This window comes from Aotus nancymaae, unplaced genomic scaffold (genome assembly GCF_030222135.1).
Source record: "Aotus nancymaae isolate 86718 unplaced genomic scaffold, 86718_ANA_hifiasm-v0.15.2.pri h1tg000028l, whole genome shotgun sequence".
NCBI lineage: Eukaryota > Metazoa > Chordata > Mammalia > Primates > Aotidae > Aotus > Aotus nancymaae.
The window spans coordinates 5,474,149-5,499,037 of NW_026988441.1; the positions used below are offsets into that span (position 1 = coordinate 5,474,149).

The 24,889-nt window shown below is 58.6% G+C and overlaps 3 protein-coding genes and 1 long non-coding RNA gene across 8 annotated transcripts in view; 3 read left to right on the plus strand and 1 right to left on the minus strand.

The window, feature by feature from the left end:
- Nucleotides 1–3,901, plus strand: part of IL4I1 (interleukin 4 induced 1) — a 37,523-nt gene extending 33,622 nt beyond the window's left edge. For all 3 annotated transcript variants that reach the window (XM_064381024.1, XM_012461072.2, XM_012461063.2), the window contains 3 exons: nucleotides 1,926–1,994; nucleotides 2,294–2,430; nucleotides 2,793–3,901. In XM_064381024.1, coding sequence (XP_064237094.1) covers nucleotides 1,926–1,994; nucleotides 2,294–2,430; nucleotides 2,793–3,726 — 1,140 coding nt within the window. In that variant the 3' untranslated portion in view covers nucleotides 3,727–3,901. The remainder of the gene's footprint in view (nucleotides 1–1,925; nucleotides 1,995–2,293; nucleotides 2,431–2,792) is intronic.
- Nucleotides 3,902–4,622: 721 nt separating this feature from the next.
- Nucleotides 4,623–14,934, minus strand: TBC1D17 (TBC1 domain family member 17). 2 transcript variants are annotated; one of them, XM_021668557.2, is made up of 17 exons: nucleotides 14,731–14,934; nucleotides 14,217–14,315; nucleotides 13,886–13,960; nucleotides 12,937–13,060; nucleotides 11,888–12,095; nucleotides 11,228–11,339; nucleotides 10,980–11,138; nucleotides 10,209–10,337; nucleotides 10,025–10,128; nucleotides 9,328–9,422; nucleotides 8,731–8,847; nucleotides 8,541–8,641; nucleotides 8,356–8,455; nucleotides 5,846–5,943; nucleotides 5,575–5,691; nucleotides 5,063–5,149; nucleotides 4,623–4,966 (listed from the first exon to the last, which is right to left on the minus strand). In XM_021668557.2, the coding sequence occupies exons 1-17, from the start codon at nucleotides 14,749–14,751 to the stop codon at nucleotides 4,769–4,771; spliced, it is 1,944 nt and encodes a 647-aa protein (XP_021524232.2). In that variant the 5' UTR covers nucleotides 14,752–14,934; the 3' UTR covers nucleotides 4,623–4,768. The 2 variants fall into 2 exon arrangements, with proteins under 2 accessions (XP_021524232.2, XP_064237093.1); XM_064381023.1 differs by lacking the exon at nucleotides 4,623–4,966 and having other exon boundaries at nucleotides 5,135–5,223; nucleotides 14,731–14,931.
- LOC135276731 (uncharacterized) lies at nucleotides 10,440–14,348 on the plus strand. Of its 2 annotated transcripts, XR_010344240.1 has the most exons (4): nucleotides 10,440–11,314; nucleotides 11,817–12,324; nucleotides 12,679–13,256; nucleotides 14,101–14,348. It is a non-coding gene; the product is annotated as an uncharacterized LOC135276731 (long non-coding RNA). The 2 variants fall into 2 exon arrangements; XR_010344239.1 differs by having other exon boundaries at nucleotides 12,679–14,348.
- A 969-nt stretch (nucleotides 14,935–15,903) lies between the features above and the next one.
- Nucleotides 15,904–23,701, plus strand: AKT1S1 (AKT1 substrate 1). Its single transcript, XM_012461144.3, has 6 exons — nucleotides 15,904–15,985; nucleotides 18,921–19,068; nucleotides 19,411–19,796; nucleotides 20,977–21,054; nucleotides 21,146–21,315; nucleotides 22,738–23,701. The coding sequence occupies exons 3-6, from the start codon at nucleotides 19,418–19,420 to the stop codon at nucleotides 22,879–22,881; spliced, it is 771 nt and encodes a 256-aa protein (XP_012316567.1). The 5' UTR covers nucleotides 15,904–15,985; nucleotides 18,921–19,068; nucleotides 19,411–19,417; the 3' UTR covers nucleotides 22,882–23,701.
- Nucleotides 23,702–24,889: the final 1,188 nt, after the last annotated feature.

The window sequence follows — 24,889 nt, forward strand, 5'->3', positions numbered from 1 at the left end:
TGTTTTTTGAGATGGAGTATCACTCTGTCGCTCAGGCTAGAGTATAATGGCGCGATCTCGGCTCGCCGAAACCTCCGCCTCCCGGGTTCAAGTGATTCTCCTGCCTCAGCCTCTCAAGTAGTTGGAATTACAGGCATGCGCCACCACACCTGGCTAATTTTGTATTTTTAGTAGAGACGGGGTTTCACCATGTTGGCCAGGCTAGTGTTGAATTCCTGACCTCAGGTGATCCGCCCACCTCAGCCTCCCAAAGTATTGAGATTACAGGTGTGAGCCACCGTGACCGGCCAACCATCCCTGATACCTTTAGGGAGGAGCTGGCCACACCCAACTGTGAGAACGCTTTACTTGTCCATCTCTGCTTCTGGACCAGGGTAGGGGCCACGTCCAGGTCATTTCTATGCCTTAACACTGACCAGTTTGGGAGCCTGGGAGTTGCCAGATGCTTGAGTGAGCGAAGGGGCACCGCCTTCCCTCTAAGGTCCCTGGCCAGGAGGGGGAAGACAGGTGGACCAAGAAGAGGCCTGAAATTAGGCAGGAGCAGCAAGGCTTCTGGGAAGGGCTGTGACTTGAACAAAGTGCTGAAGGAGGGGCACACGTGTGCCACGAAAAGACAGGAAAGGGAACAACAGGTGCCGGACGTGCAGCGGGGAGAGCCCTGAGGGTGGGTGGTCTCGGCATTGGACACTTCACAGAACCGGAGCTGCCATAAAATACATTGACTGGACGGGCGCAGAGTCTCGCTCCTAAGTGAGCTCATGCCAAAGTGGTAATCCCAGCACTCTGGGAGACTGAGGCGGGCAGATCACGAGGTCAGAAGTTTGAGACCAGCCTGGCCAGCATGGTGAAACCCTGTCTCTACTAAAAATACAAACAATTAGCCGGGCATGGTAGCCTTCGCCTGTAATCCCAGCTACTCGGGAGGTTGAGGCAGGAAAATTGCTTGAACCTGGGATGTGGAAGTTGCAGTGAGCTGAGATCGCACCACTGCACTCCGTCCTGGGCGACAAGAATGAGACTCCAACTCAAAAAATAAAAAACAAATAAAAAAAAGACATTGAGGTCGGGCATGGTGGAATCTCAGCACTTTGGGAGGCCGAGGAGGGCAGATCACTTGAGGTCAGGAGTTTGAGACCAGCCTGGCCGGCATGGCATAACCCCATCTCTTCTAAAAACACAAAAATTACCCAGGTATGGTGGTGGCGTGCCTGTAATCCTAGATACTCGAGAGGCTGAAGTAGGAGAATCACTTGAATCTGGGGGGCGGAGGATGCAGTGACCTGACTATGCCACTGCCCTCCAGCCTGGGCGACAGAGCAAGACTATCTCTCAAAAACAAAAAAAGACATTGAGGGGCTGGCAGGGGCCTCAAACACCAGGCTGAGGGGTGAGAACTCTGTGGCTCTAGGCGCTGGGGAGCCACAGGAAGGCTGTGGGCAGGGGACAAACTGGTAGGTAAACTTCTCAGCCACCATGCCCTGTCAGCCCTGACCAGTGGCACAGGGGGCGAGCTTCTGCCCGTGGCCAGCAACCAATAATCACTGTGCCCTGGGAAGACACAGCACGCCTGAGACCCTCTCCCAGCCTCCTCTCCAGCTATCCACATCCCTGCCTCCATGGAGCTCACAGGCTGGCGCAGGAATAGGCAAAATAACACCCAACCGGGACAAGCTGTGACCAGCTGGGCAAACGCAGGGGGATGAGGTGGTGTTAACGGTTTGGGAAGATGGGAGGAGTGGTGGCATCTGAGTTGCAGTGGAGGGCAAAGCGGAGGGCAAGGCGTGGACAAAAGCCCAGAGACTTGAGAGTGGTGAAAGGCTGGCCATGGGCAGAACCACACGGAGAAGCCAGGGGTGGGCTCCAGACCCAGCCTCCACCCTGGCTGCCCTGGCAGCTCAGCACCATGTCTGCCTCTCCCACAACAGGCCCTCAAAGACCTGAAGGCACTGGGCTGCAGAAAGGCAATGAAGAAGTTTGAAAGGCACACGCTCTTGGTGAGTGGGGCCCTTGGTTCTGCTGAGACGTAAGGCAAAGAGAGTGATCGTGGGCCTTCCCCAGAGAGTCAGAAGGCAGGAACCTGGGACCCTAGTCCTGCCACTGCCTTCCTGCCTGACCCAGGGGCTGGACACCCCCCTCTCTCTGGACCTCAGTTTCCCTCATCTGTCACAGAGCGGGGACCGGATCGCTAGGGTCCAAGGACGTATCATGGAATCAGGAGGCCTGGCTGGGGAAGGGTCCTCTCCGGGGGTGCCGCCCGCCTGGGCCCTGACCTCGGCCCGCGCCCACCCTGCAGGAATACCTCCTCGGGGAGGGGAACCTGAGCCGACCGGCCGTGCAGCTTCTGGGAGACGTGATGTCCGAGGATGGCTTCTTCTATCTCAGCTTTGCCGAGGCCCTCCGGGCCCACAGCTGCCTCAGTGACAGGCTCCAGTGAGGGGCGGGGCCGGCGGGCAGGGGAGGGGCGGGCGGGGGCCAATCGGGGCAAGTATCAGGGAGTGGGAGGAGTCTCGGGGCCTGGGGGCGGAGCTGTTCTGAAGGGCGTGACCTGATTGACAGGGGAGGGGTTAAGGGTTCCCGGAAAAAGGGCACGGCCTGGGTAGGAGAAGTGGTGGGATTCCAGGTCACACAATCCACTACTGCGGCCTCCAGGATGTCAGGAACGGGCGGGATCCGGAGAGGTGGATGAGGTGGGAGCGGGTCGGTGCCCATAGCGGCCAGCAGCCGAAGTGGGTGGGGCCAGATGGAGGGGCGGGGCCACAGAACCCGGGGTCACGCCCCTGCCCCGCCCGCAGGTACAGCCGCATCGTGGGTGGCTGGGACCTGCTGCCACGCGCGCTGCTGAGCTCGCTGTCTGAGCCTGTGCTGTTGAACGCGCCCGTTGTGGCGATAACCCAGGGGCCGCATGATGTGCACGTGCAGATCAAGACATTTCCCCGGGCGCGGAATCTGAAGGCGCTGAAGGCCGACGTGGTGCTGCTGACAGCGAGCGGGCCGGCGGTGCAGCGCATCACCTTCTCGCCGCCGCTTCCCCGCCACGTGCAGGAGGCGCTGCGGGGACTGCACTACGTGCCGGCCACCAAGGTGTTCTTGAGCTTCCGCAAGCCCTTCTGGCGTGAGGAGGACATCGAGGGCGGCCACTCGAACACCGACCGCCCCTCGCGCATGATTTTCTACCCGCCGCCGCGCGAGGGCGCGCTGCTGCTGGCCTCGTACACGTGGTCGGACGCCGCTGCGGCGTTCGCCGGCCTGAGCCAGGAAGAGGCGCTGCGCTTGGCGCTGGACGACGTGGCGGCGCTGCACGGGCCGTTCGTGCGTCAGCTCTGGGACGGCACCGGCGTCGTCAAGCGGTGGGCCGAGGACCCGCACAGCCAGGGTGGCTTCGTGGTGCAGCCGCCGGCGCTCTGGCAAACCGAAAAGGATTACGGGCCGTACGACTGGTCTGTCCCTTACGGCCGCATCTACTTCGCAGGCGAGCACACCGCCTACCCGCACGGCTGGGTGGAGACGGCAGTCAAGTCGGCGCTGCGAGCCGCCATCAAAATCAACAGCCGGGAGGAGCCTGCATTCGAGACGGCCAGCCCAGAGGGGCAGAGGCAGAGGCAGGGGCATGAGCATGGGGTGGCGGGCAGCCCCTCGTATGACCTGGCAGAGGAAGAGGGCAGCCACCCTCCAGTCCAAGGCCAGTTACCTCTCCAGAACACTACCTACACGAGGACCTGGCATTAAAGTATTTTCGGAAAAAGCCGTGTGGTCCAGCCTTTCCCGTGGCTCAGTTACTTCCCCAATTTGCCTGCATCGGAACCCCTAGCCCTGCAATTAGCAGGCGCCGCGCCTATCCTGGAGCCTTCCACAATCTGCCCCTCACTTCTTCCCGGAGAATGGGGCTCCACAGGAGGGGGGACACGCAGAGGTAACAGGACGGACTGCCTGCACCACCGGGAAATGGCAGTCATAGAGACCATCTCCGACTGTCACGAAGCTGAAGCACAGATGGGCCCTAACGCTGTTAACAGCCTGGCTGACAGTGGCTGAACAGGTGATTTTTCTGATAAGCAGCAGCTGGAAGGGGAGACTCAGCGTGCAGCTCTGCAGGCCCTTCCACCTTGGTTATGTCCGGGAAGTGTTCCCACGCAGCTACCAGGTCACAGCCGCAGCCCTGAGCACCCCATCTTCACTCCACTCCTCCAAAACCCCTAGTCAGACCGGGCGACGTAGCTCACGCTTGTAATCCCAGCACTTTGGGAGGTCGAGGCAGGCAAATCACCTGAGGTCAGGAGTTCAAGACCAGCCTGGCCAACATGGTGACACCCTGCGTCTATCAAAAATACAAAAATCAGACAGGTGTGTGGTGGCGCACGCCTGTAGTCCCATCTACTTGGGAGGCTGAGACAGGAGAATTGCTTGAAGCCGGGAGGCAGAGGCTGCAGTGAACCGAGATCTGCCACTGCAGTCCAGCCTGGGTGACAGAGCAGGACTCCATCTCATAAAACAAATCAAATCAGGCAACTCTGGCAGCCCTGCCTTCACAAACCCCAGTCATTCACCCTAGGCTCTGCCGAGCCACAATCCCCACCAAGGTCGGAGCCCACGTGGCAGCTTCCCCCCACTAACATGAAGCCAACTGCACAAGAGAAGTGTCAGTTTAATGAAGCCAGCTTATCAGGAGGGCGGCGGCGGCCGGGGGCGGAGCGCACCCGCCCCCTCACAGGTGTCCCTGGCCTCCGGCGCGGGCTAAAGTGCCTGTGCAGAGCGAGGCTGCCTGGCGGGGTTAGGAGTCAGCGCCGTCGTCCTCCTCCGGCAAGATCTCCAGGCTGCTGTCGGGCTGCGGGGCTGTGTCCGCGGGGGGCGGCGGGGAGGGCGGGGCCCGGGTGGGCGACAGCGGCAGGGGAGACGCGGTGGGCGAGGGGCTGTGGGGCTCTGCGGGCGGTGCCAGCCCCAGGATCTCCTGCACGTTGTGGGGCAGCTCCTAGAAGCGCAGGGCGAGGGCGGCGGAAAGCAGAAGGTGACGGTGAGATAGGGGCGGGGTTCGGGCGGGGGCGCTGCGGGGCGGGCGGGCACTCACGGGGCAGGCGGTCAGCTGGCGGTGCAGGGCCTCGGCGCGCGTCAGCACGTCCTCCACGCTCAGCTTCATAGTCAGCTCGTTGATGTGCTGCAGGAGGGGGTGGGTCAGGCGCCAGCCAGCACTCAGCCACCTCCGCCCGAGCGCCCACTCTGTGCCTCGTGCTGGGGAACAATGAAGACACACCGGCTGGCCCTCTGGGGGCTCGGAGGCGCGCTGGGGGCTGGGGGAGTCATGCTTCTCAGGCCTCCGGGAGCATTCTGAGCACGTACTGGGGGAGAGCAGGTCCCCACCCACCTGCCCTGTGAGGACCTTGCTGGGAGCAGGCAAGGGATGGAGCAGGAGAGAAACCCATGCGGCCCCACCCCGGCGGCGCTCTCAGCTAACCAGGCTTTCAATAATCCCACATTGAGCGCCTGCTCCCCGGGGTTAAGGCGGCCCTGGACGCGCCCAGCTCTGGGTGGGCTGTGGGGGGGCGGAGAGCGGAGGGGCACAGGAGGGAGCCGGCACCTCACCTTGAGGATCTCATTGGAGCCGAAGCCGGACAGCATGAGGGTGTCCCGCTCCATGTCCAGGATGGCGCAGGCCACCAGCAGGTGCAGATTGGGGCCAGGGAGCCCTGTCCACAGTACCTGGGGGTGCGGGACAGAGGGAGGGAGGGGTCATGGCCCAGCCTGGGCCTGAGGTCCCACCAGGGTCTGCCCCTCTCCGCCCAGCCTCCCATCCTCTCCCACAGGTGACAGAGCCCACCCCTTCAGGCCTCCCTCCCAAAACTGGCTGGCCCACCTCCCACAGCCGAAGGACATCCAGGAAGGGGAATTCCCTCTTGAACCAGATCAGCAGCCACCGGAAGCAGAAGCAGAGAGAACCAGAGTCCTGGGAATCTGAGGAGGACATGGAGCCCACTCAGCCTTGTCCAGCGCTGGGACTGAGAGTCTAAGAAGCCATCCTGGCTGGAGGACCCTCCCCAAGTCTAGGCATGAGACTTATGCCAGGCTTGGGACCCACGGGGGTGAGGCAGGAGCAGCTCTGAATCCGGACCTTGCCCTCCTTCGTCCCACTTTCCAGAAGAAGAAGTGTTATTATACTTCCACATCTTCCACGGACATGGAAGGGAGGCAGGGCGCCCAGCACACCGGAGGAAACAGACCTCAGTGCCTGCTGCTGGTGAGAACTAAGGAAACTGGCACGCCCAGATACAAATTTTTATTAGCAAGAATGTAAGCTGAGGGCTGGGTGGGGTGGCTCACGTCCGTAACCCCAGCACTTTGGGAGGCCAAGGTGGGTGGATCACCTACGTCAGGAGTTCAAGACCGGCCTGGCCAACATGGCGAAACCCCATCTCTACTAAAAATACAAAAATTAGCCAGGCATGTGGCACTCGCCTGTAGTCCCAGCTACTTGGGAGGCTGAGGCAGGAGAATCGCTTGAACCTGGGAGGCAGAGGTTGTAGTGGGCCAAGATCAAGCCATTGCACTCCAGCCTGGGTGACAGAGCGAGACTCCATCTCAAAACAAAAAAAAACTGCAAAGAACCTGAATCTCCAGCAGGTGAAGTTAAATCAGTTCTGCCACATCTTGCAGGTGGACAGAACAGCATGCAGTCAAGAAAAGTGCTGTTTGAGAAGACTCTGAATGACACAGAGGTGGCCTCTCCTTCAGCCCCAGGGAGTGAGGCTCTTCATGACTTAGTTTCCTCATCAGTAAGATGAGACCAGAGTATCTCAGTTCCCTTCCTGGGGGTCCTAAGGCGTCAGTGAGGAAATGTCCATAAATAAGTAACTTATTATCATGACAATCTGCACTCAAAAAGAATAATGTTATCAACAGCAACTTGAACTTGCTTTTTTCTTTCTTTTGAGACAGAGGCTCGCTCTGTTGCCCAGACTGAAGTGCAGTGGTGCGACCTCAGCTCAAGGGATTCTCCTGCCTCAGCCTCCTGAGTAGCTGGGACTACAGGCGTGCACCAAGCCCAGCTTTTGTATTTTTAGTAGACATGGGGTTTCATACCATGCTGGCCGGGCTGGTCTCAAACTCCTGACTTCAGGTGTTCCTGATCCACCCACTTTGGCCTCCCAAAGTGCTGGATTACAGGCATGAGCTACCACAGCTGGCCTTCCCCCACCACCCCGACTCTGTTTCCCAGGCTAGAGTGCAGTGGCACAGTCTCTGCTGACTGCTAACCATCACCTCTGATTCTTGTGCCTCAGCCTCACCAGTAGCTGGGATTACATGTGCCACCATAGCTGGCTAATTTTTTTTTGTATTTTTAGTAGAGACAAGAGTTTTGCTCTGTTGCCCAGGCTGGTCTGGAACTCCTGGTCGCAAGTGATCCGCCTGAACGGCCTCCCCAAGTGCTGGGATTACATTGTGCCCAGGCTAATTTTTAAATTATTTTTGTAGTTTCTCCATTTTTTCTGTTCTCCCAATGTTGCCCAGGCTGGTCTCAAAATCCTTGGCTCAAGTAATCCTCCCACCTCAGCCTCTCAAAGCACTGAGATTACAAGTGTGAACCGCCACACCCAGCCTTACTTTTTTTTTCATCTGAATTTCCTGCAGTTTTTACACTGACCAAGTAATGAAGAATAAATTTTTTTTTCCTTTTTTTGAGAGAGTTTTGCTCTTGTTGCCCAGGCTGGAGTGCAGTGGCACCATTTTGGCTCACAGCAACCTCCGCCTCCCAGGTTCAAGTGATTCTCCTGCTGCAGCCTTCCAAATAGCTGGGAATCACAGGCATGCACCACCATGCCCGGCTAATTTTCTATTTTTAGTAGAGACAGGGTTTCTCCATGTTGGTCAGGCTGGTCTTGAACTCCCGACCTCAGGTGATCTGCCTGCCTTGGCCTCCCAAAGTGCTGGGATTACAGGCGTGAGCCACCGTGCCCGGGTGAAGAATAAAAAACACTAAAGCCAGGATGCAGCACCTCCAGCCTTAGGGCCCAGAGAACCAGTTTCTGATTCCTGGTTCAAGGTGAGCCACAGTCCGGTGGAGATAAGAAGTGGCAGGAACGCCCAGGTCCTTATTTCTGTAAAGTACCCAGCAGGTTAAGCCACAGGTAAAGGCCAAACAGGACGGAGGTGAGCATGAGGGTGGATGAGCCAGCGTGCCTGCGTGTCTGCATTTGGTGACGTTTTGCTTCAAACAGCAATTCTGCCTCTATATTCTAGGTCGCGTGGGGATGTTTCTCTTTTTTGGATCAGGACCCGGTGTCCAGAACGCCACCTGTGGCTGCTACCAGAGACTCTGTCCAGGTCTATGGCCCCACTGGCTCCTGCCCACCTGCCCGAGAGACATACCCAGGAAGTCACAGAGCGGGGGATCCAGCACCCTCAGGAGCAGCAGCAGGCACCCAAGTTGCCGCTTCATGGTCTCCTGGCTCTCTTCAAAGTTCCCTTGCTGTGAGATGGAAGCAGGCTCCGTGAGGTGCCAGGCCCCCGGATCGCTCCATGGGCCTGAGTCCCACCCCTGACCCAAGCCTCACCACGAGCTCCATGAAGCCACAGAAACACCAGAAGGCATCCACCTCGTTCTGAATGACGTAGAGGATCGGGGAGAGCAAGTCACTCATGCCCTGGACGTAGCCTGAGGAGACAAGGGGTCAGGCTACAGCCAGGCCCGCAGCGCTCCCCTGGCCCTGCCCGGCCCTGCCCCGCCTCTGGCCTGGCGCCCACCAAGGTCGAAGTGGTACATGCAGTAGGTGAGGAGGATGTCATTCAGCAGGCCCAGCCCCGGGTTCTCGGGACCCTCGTAGAACTTGTTGTTCCTGTCAGTGCGGCTCACGTCTCTCTCTGCGGGGACCAGGCGCAGGGTGCAAAGGTAAGAAGAGTAGAAGGGCCCGTCCCTGCTGGCCACCAGGGCCAGCCCCCAGCGCAGCACTCGCTCCAGGGGGAGAAGCGGAGCTGGTTCTAGAAACCATCACTGACGCTCCTGCTTCGAGGCACCAGGCCTCCTGCCCACCAGCTGGCTATAACCTCCCACAGCGGGGGAAACTGAAGCCCAGGGAGGCAAAGTCACTTGCCAAGATCATGAGGCATCGTTGACAGAGCTGAGACTGGGCCCAAGGCAGCCAGCTCCTCTTCTTCCCCATCCCTTCAGGAGCCTTGCTCCCTGGGGCCACTCCCCCACGGTCCGTGCTGCTTCCCTCCCAGATGCCCACTCCCTGGTCTTGGGAGGCAGGGGGCCCCCTGTATCTCCCCCTCGCACCGGTGCCCGAGGCCCTCCTGCTGTTCCCTGCTCCCATCTACCCTAAGCACCACCCTGACACCGACCGATGAGGCTTCGATATCCGTGCAGGAGTGAGTTTCTCCGCTCCTGCTCGGGGCTCACAGATTTCCACTGCAGCTTCATGCGGAAATACTCGTCCCTGAGGGGTGGAGGGAAGTGAGATGTGAGACTGCCACTCTCTCCAGCACTGGGAGACCTCCCGGCCTGGCGCCACCTCCCTGGTCAGCCCTGCAGAGCCCCTCCCTGACCACACAGACCCAAGCAGGTCACCTCGTCATTCTTGCCACCATCCCTTATGCTTCACCTTCCTACTACACCTCTCACTCCATAGAAATCCTTGTGGGCTTTTGGTGAAAATCTGTCACACACACACCCCTCCCCACCGCTGGATAGGGTACCAGGGACAGGGAACTGTCCAGCACTGCTGCATCCTCAGAGCCCGGTGGGTACATTACCTACACCAGGAATGAGGAAAGATAGGCCCTCCTTAGGTTATAAAACATGCTGCAAAACTGTGATCATTAGAACAGTATGACACAGGAATGAAAACTGCAATGGAGACAGAAGACAGATCATACAGGGGTGAGGACGGGTCTGGCTTGTTCATTGCCATATTCCACAGGCTCAGGATGGTGCCCAGATACAGTGGGCTCACAACCAGCATCCACAGAACTTGCCCACTGGTGCCCTAGGAGGTGCCAGATGTTATGCCTGGCAGGGCAGGGCCTCCTGAGGACTCACGTTTTCTTGCGTACATGGGCCTTGTGCTCCTCTGCTGTGCCCTCCCAGCTGAGGTACCCCAGGAGAAACTTCCACGCCTCGCGCCGCAGGCCGGGGCTCAGACCCTGGGGATGCGAGGGGACGGACAGCTCAGTGGGCCCTTGTTCCGGCCCTGGCCCATCCTCCCACCTGCCCTGACACTCACACCCGAGAAGATCCGGTTCTTCAGCTCAGGGACCTGCTGCAGGCGGCCCTCAGGGCCCACGTGGCGCGTCCACTCCTCCTCTGTGACTGGAGGGCCCCGCTCCACAGTTGGCCGAGGCCCCAGCTCCACCTATGGGTGGAAGGCAAATGAGCCCGGGGCTCAGTGGGGCAGCTTCAGTCCACCAGCACAGAGCATTTCTTTTTTTTTTTTTGAGACGGAGCCTGGCTCAGTCACCCAGGCTGGAGTGCAGTGGCACAATCTCAGCTGGCTTCAGGCTCTGCCTCCTGGGTTTAAGCCATTCTCTTGCCTCAGCCTCCTGAGTAGCTGGGTGCATGGTGGCATGCGCCACCACAACTGGCTAATTTTTGTATTTTTAGTAAAGATGAGATTTCACCATGTTGGCCAGGATGGTCTTGATCTCCTGACTTCATGATCCGCCTGCCTCAGGCTCCCAAAGTGCTGGGATTACAGGCATGAGCCACCACGCCTGGCCTCAGAGCACTTCTTAGCTTTTGGATGACTAACATTCAGGGGCAGGCAGCAGCCTTGCCCGGGGCTGAGCAGCCAAGTCACCCCCCAGTTAGGAGGGGTGCCCCAATAATAAGAGCAAGCAGGTGCTCACTGTGCATGGCCGAGCTGTCCTTATGCACCCTGAGGCGGTCCCATTACCATCCCCGGTTTACCAAGGAGGAAACTGAGACCCAGCGAAATGAAGTCATGCATCCAGGAGACACGGCTAGAGCTGACAGGGAGGGTCCACTCACTACTCACACAGGAAATGACCTCGAACCCAGGCTCAGGCTCATCATCGGGCGGCAGGGGAAGGTCGGAGGAGGCTCCCTCGGGCTGCGGCTGCAGGGCACCCCGGAAGAAGTTGGTCACTCGGGAGAAGCTGCTAAAGGTGGTGGAGTAGGGATCCTGCAGGAAGCGCTGGGGACGAGGCCAAAGGGAGGTCACGGCCCACCCCTTCTTGTCCCTCCCTGCCCACACCCGCCAGGTCTGGTGCCCAGGACACTCACAGACACCACATTGGAGCTGTCCTGGTCAAAGAGCTGCAGGTGGTGGAAGGAGTTGGAGAGGGCAGAGGAGTCGTGGGGGAAGACAAGGTAGAGGCGGGAGTCCTGCGGGGAGCTGGGAGGTGGGAGGTGACGCACAGGTGATGCACAGGTAGGGGCTCAGTGTCCCAGGCTGGCTGTGCTCGCGCAGCATCCCAACCAGCTCTGGAGAATCCCTCATTTACGGGGATGCTGTTACAGGGGGACCAGAGCTGGATCCCAGTGGTGGGCACATGACTCGGGCCTGGCCAATGAGGGCCTTTCACCTTCTGGGCCACGGTGACTGACTCAGGGACAAGCCAATGAGAGGCAGCTCTGGGATCTTTTTGGAACGTGGGGAAAGAGGTGCTTTCTATCCAGTGGGGTTGTTAGGCCAGGGATGCTGGGGGCCCAGAGAATGACAAACTCAGAGGGAAAAAGGGTAACTGTTTCCAACATTTTAGGACCTGTGTCCTGTCTGAAATCAACACTTCCCTTTGATTTCTCAGTTACATGTACTGGTCAACTCTCTTTGCTTTCCTTTAAATCAGTGCGAGTCGTGTTTCTTTCACAGCTGCAAGGGATCACGCAGCAGCCAGGGAGGGCTGGGCCCAGTTAAAGGCCCAGCACTGGGAAAGAGCTCACCTGGCCAACAGCAGGTAGCGGCTGAGGACACGGAGCAGGGCACGGGTGCCCCCGCGGTGGAAGTGCAAAGCAGGCAGGGAGCCTCCGGCCTGGGTCACCAGAACCAGGTAGGCCCAGCTGAGGCCCGGCTTGGAGCGGCGGATGGACTTGAGCTCCCCCAGACTCACCGAGAAGGCCCAGGAGCCCTGCGGGGAGCTGGGCTCTGCACCTAGGGAGACAGCGCTATGCTGGGGGAGGTGTGGGAGGCCAGAGTCGGCCTTATCAACCTCACCCCAGGATGTCCCTTCGGCACAGGTATCTCCTGAGGGCCCCGCCACCGGCCACCCCCTGGCCTCTGGCCTCACATTCCTCGGAAGCACAAAAGAGTAAGATGCGAAGGGAGCCCAGTGGACATATGCCTGTTCCAGAACCTTCCTAGACACCCCCTGACCGGCAGGGTAAGGACCTATTCCTGAACCTGGCACTTGAGGCCCCTCAAGTCCTCCCCTTTTCCCCGCCTATCTTACCTCCCACCCTTCTTCACTCCAAATCCCACACTTGAGCTACAACAAAGGCCAGCGGCTCCCTAAACACACCAGGGCCGCCTGCCTCTGACTTGCACGGGCTACTCTCTCTGCCAGAAGAGAAGACTCTCAAGTGTCCCTCAGCGCCAAGCTCTGGCATCACCTCTTGCTGGAAGGGGTCTCCATTCCCCGGAGGGGCCATGTGCCTTCTCTAGATGTCCCCTGAACCCTGTGTGACCCCAGGATGGTGCAAATCACCCTGAGTGGCTGCATCTGTTGCCCCCACAGCCTCGAATCTCAGAGGCAGGCCTCGTGTGGGAGCCCAGCAGGATGAGCAAGGCTGCAACATCAGAGACACTGGTCATGCTGCCCTGGGCTGGGACAGTCCTGTACCCCCATTCACGTCCATGCTCCTGGGACTGGAAGGTGGTGACTGGTGGCCTTCTTGACTGTGGGCAGCAAAACCCTTGGGGCCATGACCACTGAGAGCAACATGTGTCCTACCTGGCCCACACAGGCCTCCCAAGGGCCACCTCCTCAGCCTACCTCTCGTGGGCTCTGAGTGGCGGGGCTGTGGCCGCACAGTGCTGATGACGGCCCAGTCAGGTTCATAGCCGGGATCAAAGGTGGGTTCCTCCTCAGAAGTGCAGGAGTCACCCCCACTGGAGTCCTTTGGGGAAGAAAGGAGCAGACAGTAAGGGGCTGTGGATTCAGTTTCCAGATCTGAGCCTTGAGGCTACCCTGGAAGATAGCCCCAGTGACCAAAGAGGGAAACTGAGGCACAAAGAAGGTACAGCACTTGCTCAGGGTCACCCAGTGCAGCCAGAGAGAGCCAGGACTTGACCCCACGTCTCCTGGTGCATGGGGTAAGTCCATGCGACATGGCAGGGGGCTCTGCAGTCAGACTGTAGAGTGCTTAATGTACATTGTTGGTATTCATTAGGACAATACAAAACAAAATTACGGTAAGATACCACTTTCCACCCTTTGAGATAGTGAGACTCTAAAAAAAAACCACATTTCCCAGGTTTCCTTGCACATAGAATCTGAAACACAAGACAAATTCTACCAATCACAGGCAGGCACACCTGAAAAGCAGAAATGACTTAAGACAATTTCCGGGTGCCTTGGCTGTGTTTAGCTGTGGAGCAAGGAGGTAAAGACTCATCTTCATCTTCATCCTCCTGCCCTGGGGCAGCATGGGTGGCCAGCTCAATCTTCCAGTGTCTGGTCAGTAGCTCTGTGGTGCTGAGTTGACTTCCTGACCCTGGGTGGAACTCGACAGCTCCAATGGAGGTCTCATTCCCCACAAAAACCCTCCACAGGCTGGGTGTGGTGGCTCATGCTTTATAATCTCAGCACTTTGGGAGTCCAAGGCAGGCGGATCACCTGAGGTCAGGAGTTCAAGACCAGCCTGGCCAACATGGTGAAACCCCGTCTTTAAAAAAAAAAAAAAAAAAAGCGAGTGGAGAAGGACAAAGGGGGTGGAGCCTACCTTCTTGGAGAAAAGGATTTGGGTAGACTCTCCAGCCTCCTCTACAGGAGCCCAGTGCAGGAGGACGTCATTGTCCTAGGGGAAGGAGGGAGGAGCGGTTAGAGGCGTTACCTAAACCACATTCCCAAAACTTTCCGTTGCAAATTTCCAAACTTTCCCGGTTTCTACCCTGTGCCTTTCAAAGCCCCGCCCCTCATTCCAGTTCCCACCCCCAGCCTTCCTCAGGTCCCTCTGCTGAGCGCCAGACCAAACTCCTCCAGTTGCCGCCTGCATCCCAGAGCGCCTGCATCCCGCTCGGAGCGGGCACGAGCCCTGCTCCCTCCCAGCGCACCTTTTCCACGACACGGATGACACCAGCGATGAGGGAGTCTCGATCCTGATACTTCTTAGCGCTGGTGTGCAGGTACACTCCGCCCTTCTCAAAAACCACCTGGGTTGGGGGGAACCAGCGAGATTTGGGGCCCAAGCGAGGGCGACACGCGAGGGGACCGGCCCAGGGGAGCCAATTGGGACGGGCCCCGGGAGGAGCCACCCTCAGGGGGCGGGGCCGGGAGAGCCATTGCCCCGGGACCAGGGCGGGGAGAGTGGTCCAGCCAGCGTTCGGAGGCGGGCGTGCGTTCCATAGGGGGCGGGGCCCAAGGAGACGCCTGAGCCGGGGGCGGGGCCATGAGAGGGTCTTCCATGGGGTGATGGACGGGAGGGTGACGGCGCGTTTATGAGAGATCGGTGTTTGCCAAGGCCGTGCCGAACTCTCAGGAGCACGCGCAAGGGCTGAGGGCGGAGCTGACCACTAGACGGGGCGTTTCGCATAGACTGAAGCGAGGGAAAGCGCCCTCAGTGCTTACCCTGTAGCCGGCTCCTTCCATAGCCGCCGCCGAAGGCCCCACTGCCCCGCCTCCTCCTTTTCCGAGTCAGCGTGTTGTCACTTCCGGAGAAAACAGTTCCCCTCCAGGCCGGACAGTGGTAGCGCCCCGACCCGTTCTAGAGCCGGAGTGGATGAAACCATCTTTCAGAAAGGGGTTATTCCACTGGAACCTCAAAGGCGAATCGTAGTCACGTGGCGCAGACGCCGAAGGTGGAGCTGGCCGCGGAGTGTGCGCAGGCGCAGTGTTCTCTCTCTCGCCACGAAGTAAACAAGTGGGAGGGTCTGAGAGCTGCACCACTTGGGGCAAGCACGCCTCCAAACGCTTACTTCCTTCTCCATATTGTATGCTGGAATCGAAGCCAAGGAGGTGCCATTTTGCTCGAGGGCACGGCCTAAGGCCGGCTGAGGCCATGTTAATGCGGGGCAGTCCCATCTCTGCGCGACAGCGAGGTGCTGGAAGAGCAGAACGGATAAGAGAAGAGGAGGTGAGAGGAGCTGTACACCACAAGAGGCACTGAGGGACTCAGGATGACGAGATGAAGCCGTCAGTGCCCCCGGAAACGAAGCGGCCCCAGACGAATTTCTGAGTCACCGTCGCAAGAAAGCGGGTTGAGCCGCCATCTTGAGGCCTGGCAAATCTAAGCAAGAAATGCTGTCGTGTTGGATCTTTGCCAGCGTTGGTGCTGAATGTGGGAGCAGGTTGGAGGGAGAGAGAACCCATATACACTATGGGCTGATTAAGCCCGGTCGGTTGCCATGTTGTTAACGGGCACCGATTTCCTCCACTTTCATCGAAGAGGTTTATTGGGGGTGAGGGACGTCAGGTTACTTGCCTTCGTTTACTGTATTCATGAATGAGCATATGAGGGCGGCCATTATTGTTAGGGGCAAATGGAAATACTCTAGGCGCGAAAATTAAAGCCTTTATTTCGCCATTTTTCTTATGGGCACGCTGCTGTCGCGATTGCCCACTAGTTCGGATGAAGCCCCTGTGGCCGCCATCTTGATCTCGGGCGGCCCCGATAAGGGAGGCGGAGTATGCGAAGAGGAGGCGAGGTAACTACACGGACGTGACGCAAGGCGCCGCCATGTCTTTTGAGGGCGGCGACGGCGCCGGGCCGGCCATGCTGGCTACGGGCACGTGAGTGGAGGCGGCGTTGTGAACCGCGGTGTGGGGAGGATTTGGCCGTCCAGAGGCAGCGGGGCGCTGGGAGGGCGAGCGGCTCACGGGAGGGGTATGGCCTGCATAGATCAGAGGGGAGAGGTCGGCCAGCGACCCTTTGCTGAGCGCTGGAAGGGGATCGCCCGTGGGAATCGTCCTGTCTGACCCGAGGCAAATCCTAGACAGCCTCACCTTGCGATGTCCAGAACCCCTGGGATCCCTACTTGGGCCGTGGACCAGGTCCACGGGGTCTGGGGATGGCTCGGGGGGCCTCGGGGCGCCCCCTCACCCGTCCAAAGGCGGGACTTCCGGTCCTGGCCTCCGCCTGGGCGGGATTTCCTGTTTTTTTCCTCTTCCAGTGGATCCTCCTTGGACCCCGGGTGAGGTTGGGAGGTCTCTCGGCGGCCAAGCCTGGCCCCACTCACCCCACCCACGGCTACCGCGTGCACGCTAGGGTTCCTCATATCTTGGGGTGAGGGGCACTAAAATTTCGACGGGGGGGTGGTTCGACCCCTCTCCTCCTTAGCACGCCTCTCTCCTCCCCGAATCCAAAGAGGAGAGCCACATCGTGCCCCCTCCCTCTTGTGGGGAACACGTCCCACCTTCCTCTCATCTCTCCCTGATCTTAAACGAGACTCGTCCATCGGGGCGGGTTCTTCCTCCAACTCTCAGCTCCTTGGAGGAGCCAGGACCTCCTCTAGAAGCTGAAGGGTAAGGAGGACCCCCAGGTCTTGGCTATTCTGTCGGGGAACAGACTGCAGGGTGTCCCTGGACCTCGGCAGAAAGGCCTGTGGAAATCGCCCTGTCCTTTTTGCTCATGTCTCCTGAGTTGGGGGAACACTCACAACCCACTCACCCCTTTTCACTCTCTTCAGTCTCGTGGCTACTCCAAGATTGAGTACAGGGAGGGAGTTTCATCCTGACATTCTCTTCTGAGACCCCCGCTTCCCCTCTTCTCCGCATGTCATTAGGGGCTGGGGGCCCATGGAAGTGAGAGCCCCAGGCCTAGCACGGGCAGGCAGTTGACTTTGGACTAGTCACTTCCTTGCTTTGAGCCTCAGTTTCCTCCTTCATCAGGTGGGAAGGACATGAGCGGTGTGTTTGAGACACTGGGTACCCCCCAGTTCAGTGGGGTTTTGGGACTGGGCAGTCAGCAGTTTCAGCTCCACTTGTGCCCTGTGTAGCTGTGTGCTTTCTGGCCAGTGTCCTAAGTTCTGAGCCTCATTTTGCCATCTAGATTAGGAGATCTGTTTTTTTTTGTTTTTTTTTTTTTTCTTGAGACGGAGTCTTGCTCTGTCACCCAGGCTTGGAATGCAGTGGTGCCATCTTGGCTCACTGCAGCCTCCTTTCCCGGGTTCAAGCAGTGCTTCTGCCACAGCCTCCCAAGTAGCTGGGACTACAGGTGTGCACCACCACACCCAGCTAATTTTTGTATTTTTAGTAGACACCAGGTTTCACCATATTGGTCAGGCTGGTCTTGAACTTCTTACCTCATGATCCACCAGCCTCAGTCTCTCAAAGTGCTGGGATTACAGGTGTGAGCCATGGTGCCTGGCCAACATCTGTCCTCCTAAAGGCAGGTAGAATGGCAATCATGATTTAGAACAGGCTCTGGATTAGATCGTCGGAGTCCAGGTCCCAGCCCTCCCTCTTCCAGTTGTGGGGCCCTTCAAGGTGCTGACTGTCCCTGGGCCTGAGTTTGCGACTGCAAAGTGGGGTGAGCTGTAGCTAAAGCTCCTGCCTCATAGCGTAGGTAAAAGGGTGGGATGAGAAGGTTGAGCCCATTTTTGGTCCCAGCATGGCTTCTGGGAAGTGCTGGATAAACCTCTTCGTTCCCTCGGGGCTTTGAACTCCCTGAGTGAGTCAGATAGGAGGTGAGATGCCAGATGTGGAATCCCAGCACTGAATAGGTGCTCAGCAAACACGATCGTGAGTCATAAAGGGCCTGCAAATTTCATTCCAACCCCAGACTCCTTGCTCCCTTCACCCTGGCGTGCTGGACCACAGCTCTGCCTGAATCCCTGCGGTGATGGTGTGCCACTGCCTCCCCAAGGAGCCTCTTCCTCAGCCCAACAGCTCTGGCTCAGCCACTCTGGTTAAAGGGGAAGAAAATGAGGCACAGAGAGGGATAGTGAATGAGCAGTCCAAGGTCACACAGCAGGTTTGAGACAGAGTCAGGGCAAGGACCCAGCCACCCTGCCCTCCATCTTCCCACCAGCTAAGGAGATGCACCCTGCCTTGTCTGCTTGGGGCCGACCTGTCCTGTGAACACAAATCCCTTACTTCGGGGGAATTCACAGTCTGATACAGAGGCAGTGGGGTACAGCTCTCACAAGCTTAGGTGACATGAGTGCTCATGGAGGAAGCCCAGGGCATCGGATGGGCTCCTGAAGTCATCTGATGCACCCTGGGCGATCAGGGACGACAGAGGACCTGCCAGAACAGTCTTGTAGGAAAAGCCACGTGGATTTCCCTGCACGGAACAATCCCAGCACCATTTCTTGCCTTTGTTCAGCCCTGATTCGCTGAGGCTTCAGTCATGGAACCAGCTAGTTCCCTCTGGAAGGAAGTGTGCTGGGGAAGTGGCCACTCAGACTTGGTGGGACCCCCCCCAAGGAAGGGACTGGCTGGATCTAGGGGTGAGGGAAAGTTTCTTCCACCCTAGGGTGAGTGAAGGTTGGTGGGGAACGGAGCATGAGTGATCCAGGTGGCGGGGGCGGGGTCCATGTTGTCTGAAGGCTGTGGAGGCAGGATGGCCCAGGAGCCGGGGATGGCCAGAACACACGGGGCCTCCAGGGCCAGGCTGAAGGCCTGGGACCCTGTCCTGAGGACTCTGGAGGAGTAGCAGGATCTCCAGGTGCAGAAGGACCCCCCCGGGACTTGGATGCCAGGGTGATGGAACAGGGTGGCATCGCCTGTCAGTCAATGCAAGCCCCACGTGGAATTCCAAATTTTCTAGACACCATGACAAGAGTCAAAGCAGATAATTTTTTTTTTTTTTTAAATAGAGACGGGATCTCAACATGTTGCCCAGGCTGATCTTGAACTACTGGGCTCAGTGATCCGCCTGCCGTGGCCTCCCAAGGTGCTGAGACTGCAGGCGTGAGCCGCCGTGCCTGTCTTTCCTGCTTTTTTGTGCTCAGTCTTCAGAATCAGGTGCGGGTTTGCCTCTCAGCATCCTCTCTGCTGCAAATCCCCACCTTTCCAGTACTCCCTGCTCACATGGGGCTGGCGGCTCCCACAGAGGCCAGGGCAGGGCCAAAGGGGAGGCAGTGGGGTGGCAGGAGGAATGGGCTGGGGCTGATGGCTCGCCAGGGCCTGGGCCTGTGAGGGCTGGATGGTGAGAAGCTGGGGAGTAGCAGGTTTGGGGAGGACACGCAGCACCCCTGGGACAAGGTGGGTGGAGGGGGTGAGTGCCATCCAGGGAACAGGCGGACACCCTGGGTGGGTGGTGGAGGCAGCCAAGCCTCAGCCCCCTCTGTCCTGCTCTGGCCGCAGGGCGCGGATGGCATCGGGGCGTCCCGAGGAGCTGTGGGAGGCCGTGGTGGGGGCCGCTGAACGCTTCCGGGCCCGGACTGGCACGGAGCTGGTGCTGCTGACCGCGGCCCCGCCTCCACCGCCCCGCCCGGGTCCCTGTGCCTATGCTGCCCATGGCCGAGGAGCGCTGGCAGAGGCAGCGCGCCGCTGCCTCCACGACATCGCGCTGGCCCACAGGGCTGCCGCTGCCGCCCGACCTCCCGCACCCCCGCCAGCACCACAGCCACCCGACCCCACACCCAGCCCGCCCCAGCCTGCCCTGGCCAGGGAGGACAACGAGGAGGACGAGGATGAGCCCACAGAGACGGAGACCTCCGGGGAGCGGCTGGACGTCGGCGATAACGGAGGTGAGAGGGCGGGCGCAGGGGCTGGTGCTGCCCAGCGCTTGACGAGGTACCCTCAGGAGGCTTTCCTGGGGTCGGGGGTGGTGGGACCTGCTTAGCCCTGAGTACTTCCATAGACGTTCGGTCTCAGGACCCCACAGCCAGACAGGCTTGCCTGGGACTGGCTGTGTGATCTGAAGCCAGTCCTTTCCCCGCTCTGAGCCTTACTGGTCCTGGAGCCAGCTCTGTGCTGGGAGTGGTGGGCACAGGGACACAGAGCAGACTTGGGCCCTTTTCTCAAGGGGCTCCTGCTCTAGCCAAGGAATTGGAGTCCCGATGAGGGTCGGGGGTCTCTGGAGCAGGGCATGAGTAGAACCAGAGTCATTTCCACAATGACTGGAAGGCAAGATAGGAGTGAAAGAGTTGTCAGGGATGCAGCCGACGTCTGAGGAAGCCGGGGAGGGACCATTCAGCTGTTGTGGGGGCATTTGGGGGTTGCATACTTCCAGAGGCTGGGTTGTAACACTGCGGCTTTGAGGAGGGAGCAGGGGTTTGATCGGTAACTAGGAGGTCCTTTTTTGTCGTTATTCCTTTTTTTTTTTTTTTCTTTTTGTTTTTTTCCTTTTTGTGGATAACGGGGTCTCGCTATATTGCCCAGGCAGGTCTCGAACTCCTGGGCTCAAGCTATCCTCCCGCCTCTGCCTCCCTAAGAGCTGGGATTACACGCGTGAGCCACAGCGCCTGGCTGTTGTTATTACTAATGGCCGGCCTCCTACCTGTTGTGGGAGAAAATCCACATAGGGGGAGGGCAGGCATCCCGAGTTCAAATCCTGGTGGTGTCCCTTAGTAGCCATGGGACCTCTGACAAGTGACTTAACCCCTCTGGGCCTCCAGGTCTCCATTTGTCAACAGAGGTCACAGTCATCCCATATTTCTCTCAGGCTGTATTTTCAGTCCCATCGTCCCGCAAAGATCGTAGCGGTTTCCTGTTAGCTACGTTGTGTGCAGCCGAGAAGCTGACAGATGCGTAGAGGGTGTGTTTCTGCCGATGACCAGGCAGGTGGCTAGGGGAAGGGTTTCGAGGTGAAGGAAGTGGGTCTCAGCAGGGAGGCGGGGACCGTGGCTGGGGCCGGGGCCGGGGAGGAGGGCACACGGAGCATGGCCAGGCGCCCACTGGCCCGGGCCTCACTCACACCATCCACAGGGCTCTTTGTGATGGATGAGGACGCCACCCTCCAGGACCTTCCCCCCTTCTGTGAGTCCGACCCCGAGAGCACAGACGGTGAGTGTCCTAGGCTGGTCCCCTCCCTACCTGGAGGTGGGCAGCTGGCCCAAAGACACAGACAGAAGCTGAAATTTACCCTCGATTTCAGATGGCAGCCTGAGCGAGGAGACCCCCACTGGCCCCCCCACCTGCTCAGTCCCCCCAGCCTCAGCCCTGCCCACACAGCAGTATGCCAAGTCCCTGCCTGTGTCTGTGCCCGTCTGGGCCTTCAAGGAGAAGAGGACAGAGGCACGGTCGTCGGATGAGGAGAATGGGCCGGTGAGGGGCAAATGTGGGGAGGTAGGGAGGGCAGCTGGAAGGGCTCTGAGCTGCTTCCTCCAGGAAGCCCTCTGGCATGGATGCTGCTTTCCACCCATAAGCTGACTGAATCCTCCCCTCAAACTCAAGAAGCAAGTTCTTGGGCCCAAGCCTTGCGGTTTTAACAACTGCAGCCTTACCGTGTGTCCTAGTGCCTTACAGAGAAGCCCTCTCCTTTCCAGGAGCATCTCCATTTATAGAACACTTGCTCTGGGCAAGGCAGAGGTACTTTGGCATCCCCTCCAGATGGGGAAACTGAGACTTGGAGAGTTCAGATCATCTCCCATCCCCACCCTGCACATTCCTGGCCCTTTGCAGAATTTGTCCCACCCCCTGGTCCCGTTCATCCCTGTTTGAAGCTCCTGGGCTGGGCTAGCGTGGGTGGGTCCTCCTCACCCCTCACTGAGGCAGTGAGAGGACCTGTGACTTCCCTGAGGGGCAGAGCTGGGACTGGAATCCAGCTGCCTTTCAGGAAGGAGCTGTGGGCTTTGAGGGAGGAGGCCTGGGTCCCCACAGTCCCTGCTTTCAGACCTCACTGTCCTCATGTGTAAACCGGCAGTCACAGTGATCATGTCCATCTCACCTCCCTCCACGAGGCAGTGGGCGCTGAAGACCAGGAACCAGGCTCGGTGCAGACAGGGTCTCCCTGCTGCTGCTCTCTGTGCTTGAGACTCATGGCAACACAGTTCATTGAATGCTCTGGTCTCCCCCTGGTCAGGTCCAGTTACTGATCTGGGTCTCTGGGTCCCATCCTGCAAGGGGACAGGCCCAGCTCAGGGTGACGGGCCTGTAGTGGAGGCAGGACTAGGTGCTGGAGCTGCAGGCAGAATGGCAGCACCGCTCCTTGGTGGGGGCTGACACAGGGAGGGATCCTTTCTGTACAGCAGTGGCCACATGGTACAGCAATAACAGCTGATTGTCTCAGCCCTCACAGAGATCCTGTTGCCTACCCCACTTCTCAGAAGGGGAGACTGAGGCCTAGGGAAGCAAAACCTCTTGCTCACAGCTAGTTGGCCGCAGAGGTCTGATTGGAACATGACTGAAACCCCAGCCCAGATCCTTAGACATGAGACAGTGCACACAGCCTTAATGGCTAGCAGACAACAGCGCTTCCAATGTGTAGGAAGCAATGTCCCAGGCCACGAAGGGAAGCGGGGGAGGGGCAGGAAGGCTTCGTGGAGGAGGTGTCTGAACCAGGTAAGAAGTGTTCCTACGCAGAGCAAGACGGGGAAGAGCACTGCTGGCAGTGGGCATCGCAGGGCACAAGTGGCAGGGTGGGGACGTGCTAGGAGTGGGCTTGGAGCCAGGGTGCACGCCCGGGCTGCGTGTGGGTGCAGGGGTGGCCATGCTGGCGCTGACCTCGCCCCGTTGCCGTCCCCGCAGCCCTCCTCGCCCGACCTGGACCGCATCGCGGCGAGCATGCGCGCGCTGGTGTTGCGGGAGGCCGAGGACACCCAGGTCTTCGGGGACCTGCCACGGCCGCGGCTTAACACCAGCGACTTCCAGAAGCTGAAGCGGAAATACTGAGGCCCGGGGCGGGAACGTCCCGGGCTGCGTCCGCTCCACCCCACACTACGTCCCCGCCCCATGCCCGGGGCCCGCCAAGCCGAGGCCGATCTGGGAGTCCCCCAGGATTGACTCGTCTCTGCCAATCCCTGCTGCCCTTCCAGCCCGCGACTTCCAGCGCCGAGGAGCGGGATACGTCCCTTTTCTCGATTGCGTCTGTCGCCTTTCTCTGCCCAGCGACAGATTCCTTCTGTTAAGGGATTGGCTCGCTCAGTTCTAAGCCCTAAACGGGTCAACTCCGTTGTTTTCTGCCTAGCGACAAGGCCTTTGCTCGCACGGCATTGGCTCCATCCCCTAGTCGCTGGGCAGCTTTTTTTTTTGATTGGCTCGAATCTTGTGAAGGGCTTGAGTTCTCCCTCCTGATTAGCTCCAGCTTCCTGGGGGCATGGCCAAGCCCTCCTGTTCCCAGAATTGGCCTGGGGCCTTCGATTTACGTTCTTTACACTACAGGGGCTAGGGTCGTTTTTGCCCAAGTCCTGACAGCTTGTCCCCTGACTCCCTCAGGGATGGCCCCAAACTGTCCCTGCATCTGACACCCCCTTTCATTGGTTCCATCCATCACCACAACAGCCTGCCAATCGAAGCCCGTCCCTGCATCCAGGATGGTACCAGCTCCCGACCCTCGCTCCCCACCTCCACAGGTGCCTTAAAGGGCCCTCGTCCACCCAAGGCGGGGGGCAGGGGGCCTCACTCTCCGGCCCTGGTGTGGGGGAGAGAGTGAGGGGTTGGGGGACCGGCAGTTGGGAAGGGCGCTCTGAGATTAAAGCGTTTTACCTCTGACAGATAAATGTGTTTTAAGTGTTCATTGAACATTTTCTGAAACCGAATTACGGCGTCTGATTATCAGTGAACAGCTCGGGGTAGGAATTGCTGTGCCCATTTTATTTTTAAATTTTGAGACAGGGTCCCACTGTCGTTCAGGTTCAAGCAATTCTCCTGCCTCAACCTCCCCAGTAGCTGGGATTGCAGGGGCGGGCCACTACCGCCCGGCTAATTTTTGTATTGTTAGTAGAAACAGGGTTTCACCACGTTGGCCAGGCTGGTCTCGAACTACTGACCTCAGATGATCCACCCCCGTCTGCTTCCCAAAGTGCTGGGATTACAGATGTGACCCACCGCACCTGGCTCTGTGCCCATTTTTATAGATACGAAATGGGAGTGGAGACCATTCCAGTCTTGTGTGACCATGGAACCCCAATCTTGAGAGGGTGAGTGTTGGAGCCAGAGCCCACATATTCACTAGCAAAGCCAGGAACTCCTGCCGGGAGTCTTGTTAAAAGAAGACTGGAGCAGCTGGGCTTGGTGCCTCACGCCTATAAGCCCACGCTGGGAGGCCGAGTTTGAGACCCCTTCTCGAAGAAAAAATGGCTGGAGGTTAAAGAACAGGTGGAATCTCGTCCGAAATTAGAACAGGTAAATGTAGTCTCCCACCAGACCACCACTGGAAGAATGCTGACACTAAGCAAGACTGAAACAGGGCTTAATACCACCCAGACATTTTAAAAAGCGCTTGTCATGTTGACTCTAATCGTAATAGTAATCCCACGAAATGGAAACGATTATTGCCTTTATAGATGAAGAAACTAGAACACAAGGTAAAGCCAAAGAAGGATTTAGGGGCGCTGTCGAGGGAGGAGATTTCCTTGACTGACATGACCATCAGGTGGGAAAAAAACCTTACTCCCGTGGTAACTACCTCCAGCAACGGGGATGGAAATTAGAAGCATGGCCGGGCGCGGTGGCTCACGCCTGTGATTCCAAAACTTTGCGAGGCTGAGGCGGGCGGGTCACCTGAGGTTGGAAGTTCGAGAACAGCCTGACCAACATGGAGAAACCCCATCTCCACTAAAAATATAAAATTAGCCGGACTTGGTGGCGCATGCCTGTAATCCCAGCTATCTGGGACACCGAGGCGGGAGAATCGCTTGAACCCGGAAGGCGGAGGTTGCGGTGAGCCGAAATAGCGCCA

Coding starts and splice junctions, on each gene's coding strand:
- TBC1D17 (XM_021668557.2), bottom strand. CDS start 14,751: ATGGAAGGAGCCGGCTACAGG. Junction 14,316..14,730: donor TGGAAGGAGCCGGCTACAGG/GTAAGCACTGAG, acceptor CCCCCAACCCAG/GTGGTTTTTGAGAAGGGCGG. Junction 13,961..14,216: donor TCATCCGTGTCGTGGAAAAG/GTGCGCTGGGAG, acceptor TCCTTCCCCTAG/GACAATGACGTCCTCCTGCA.
- AKT1S1 (XM_012461144.3), top strand. CDS start 19,418: ATGGCATCGGGGCGTCCCGAGGAGCTGTGGGAGGCCGTGGTGGGGGCC. Junction 19,797..20,976: donor GGACGTCGGCGATAACGGAG/GTGAGAGGGCGG, acceptor CACCATCCACAG/GGCTCTTTGTGATGGATGAG. Junction 21,055..21,145: donor CGACCCCGAGAGCACAGACG/GTGAGTGTCCTA, acceptor CCTCGATTTCAG/ATGGCAGCCTGAGCGAGGAG.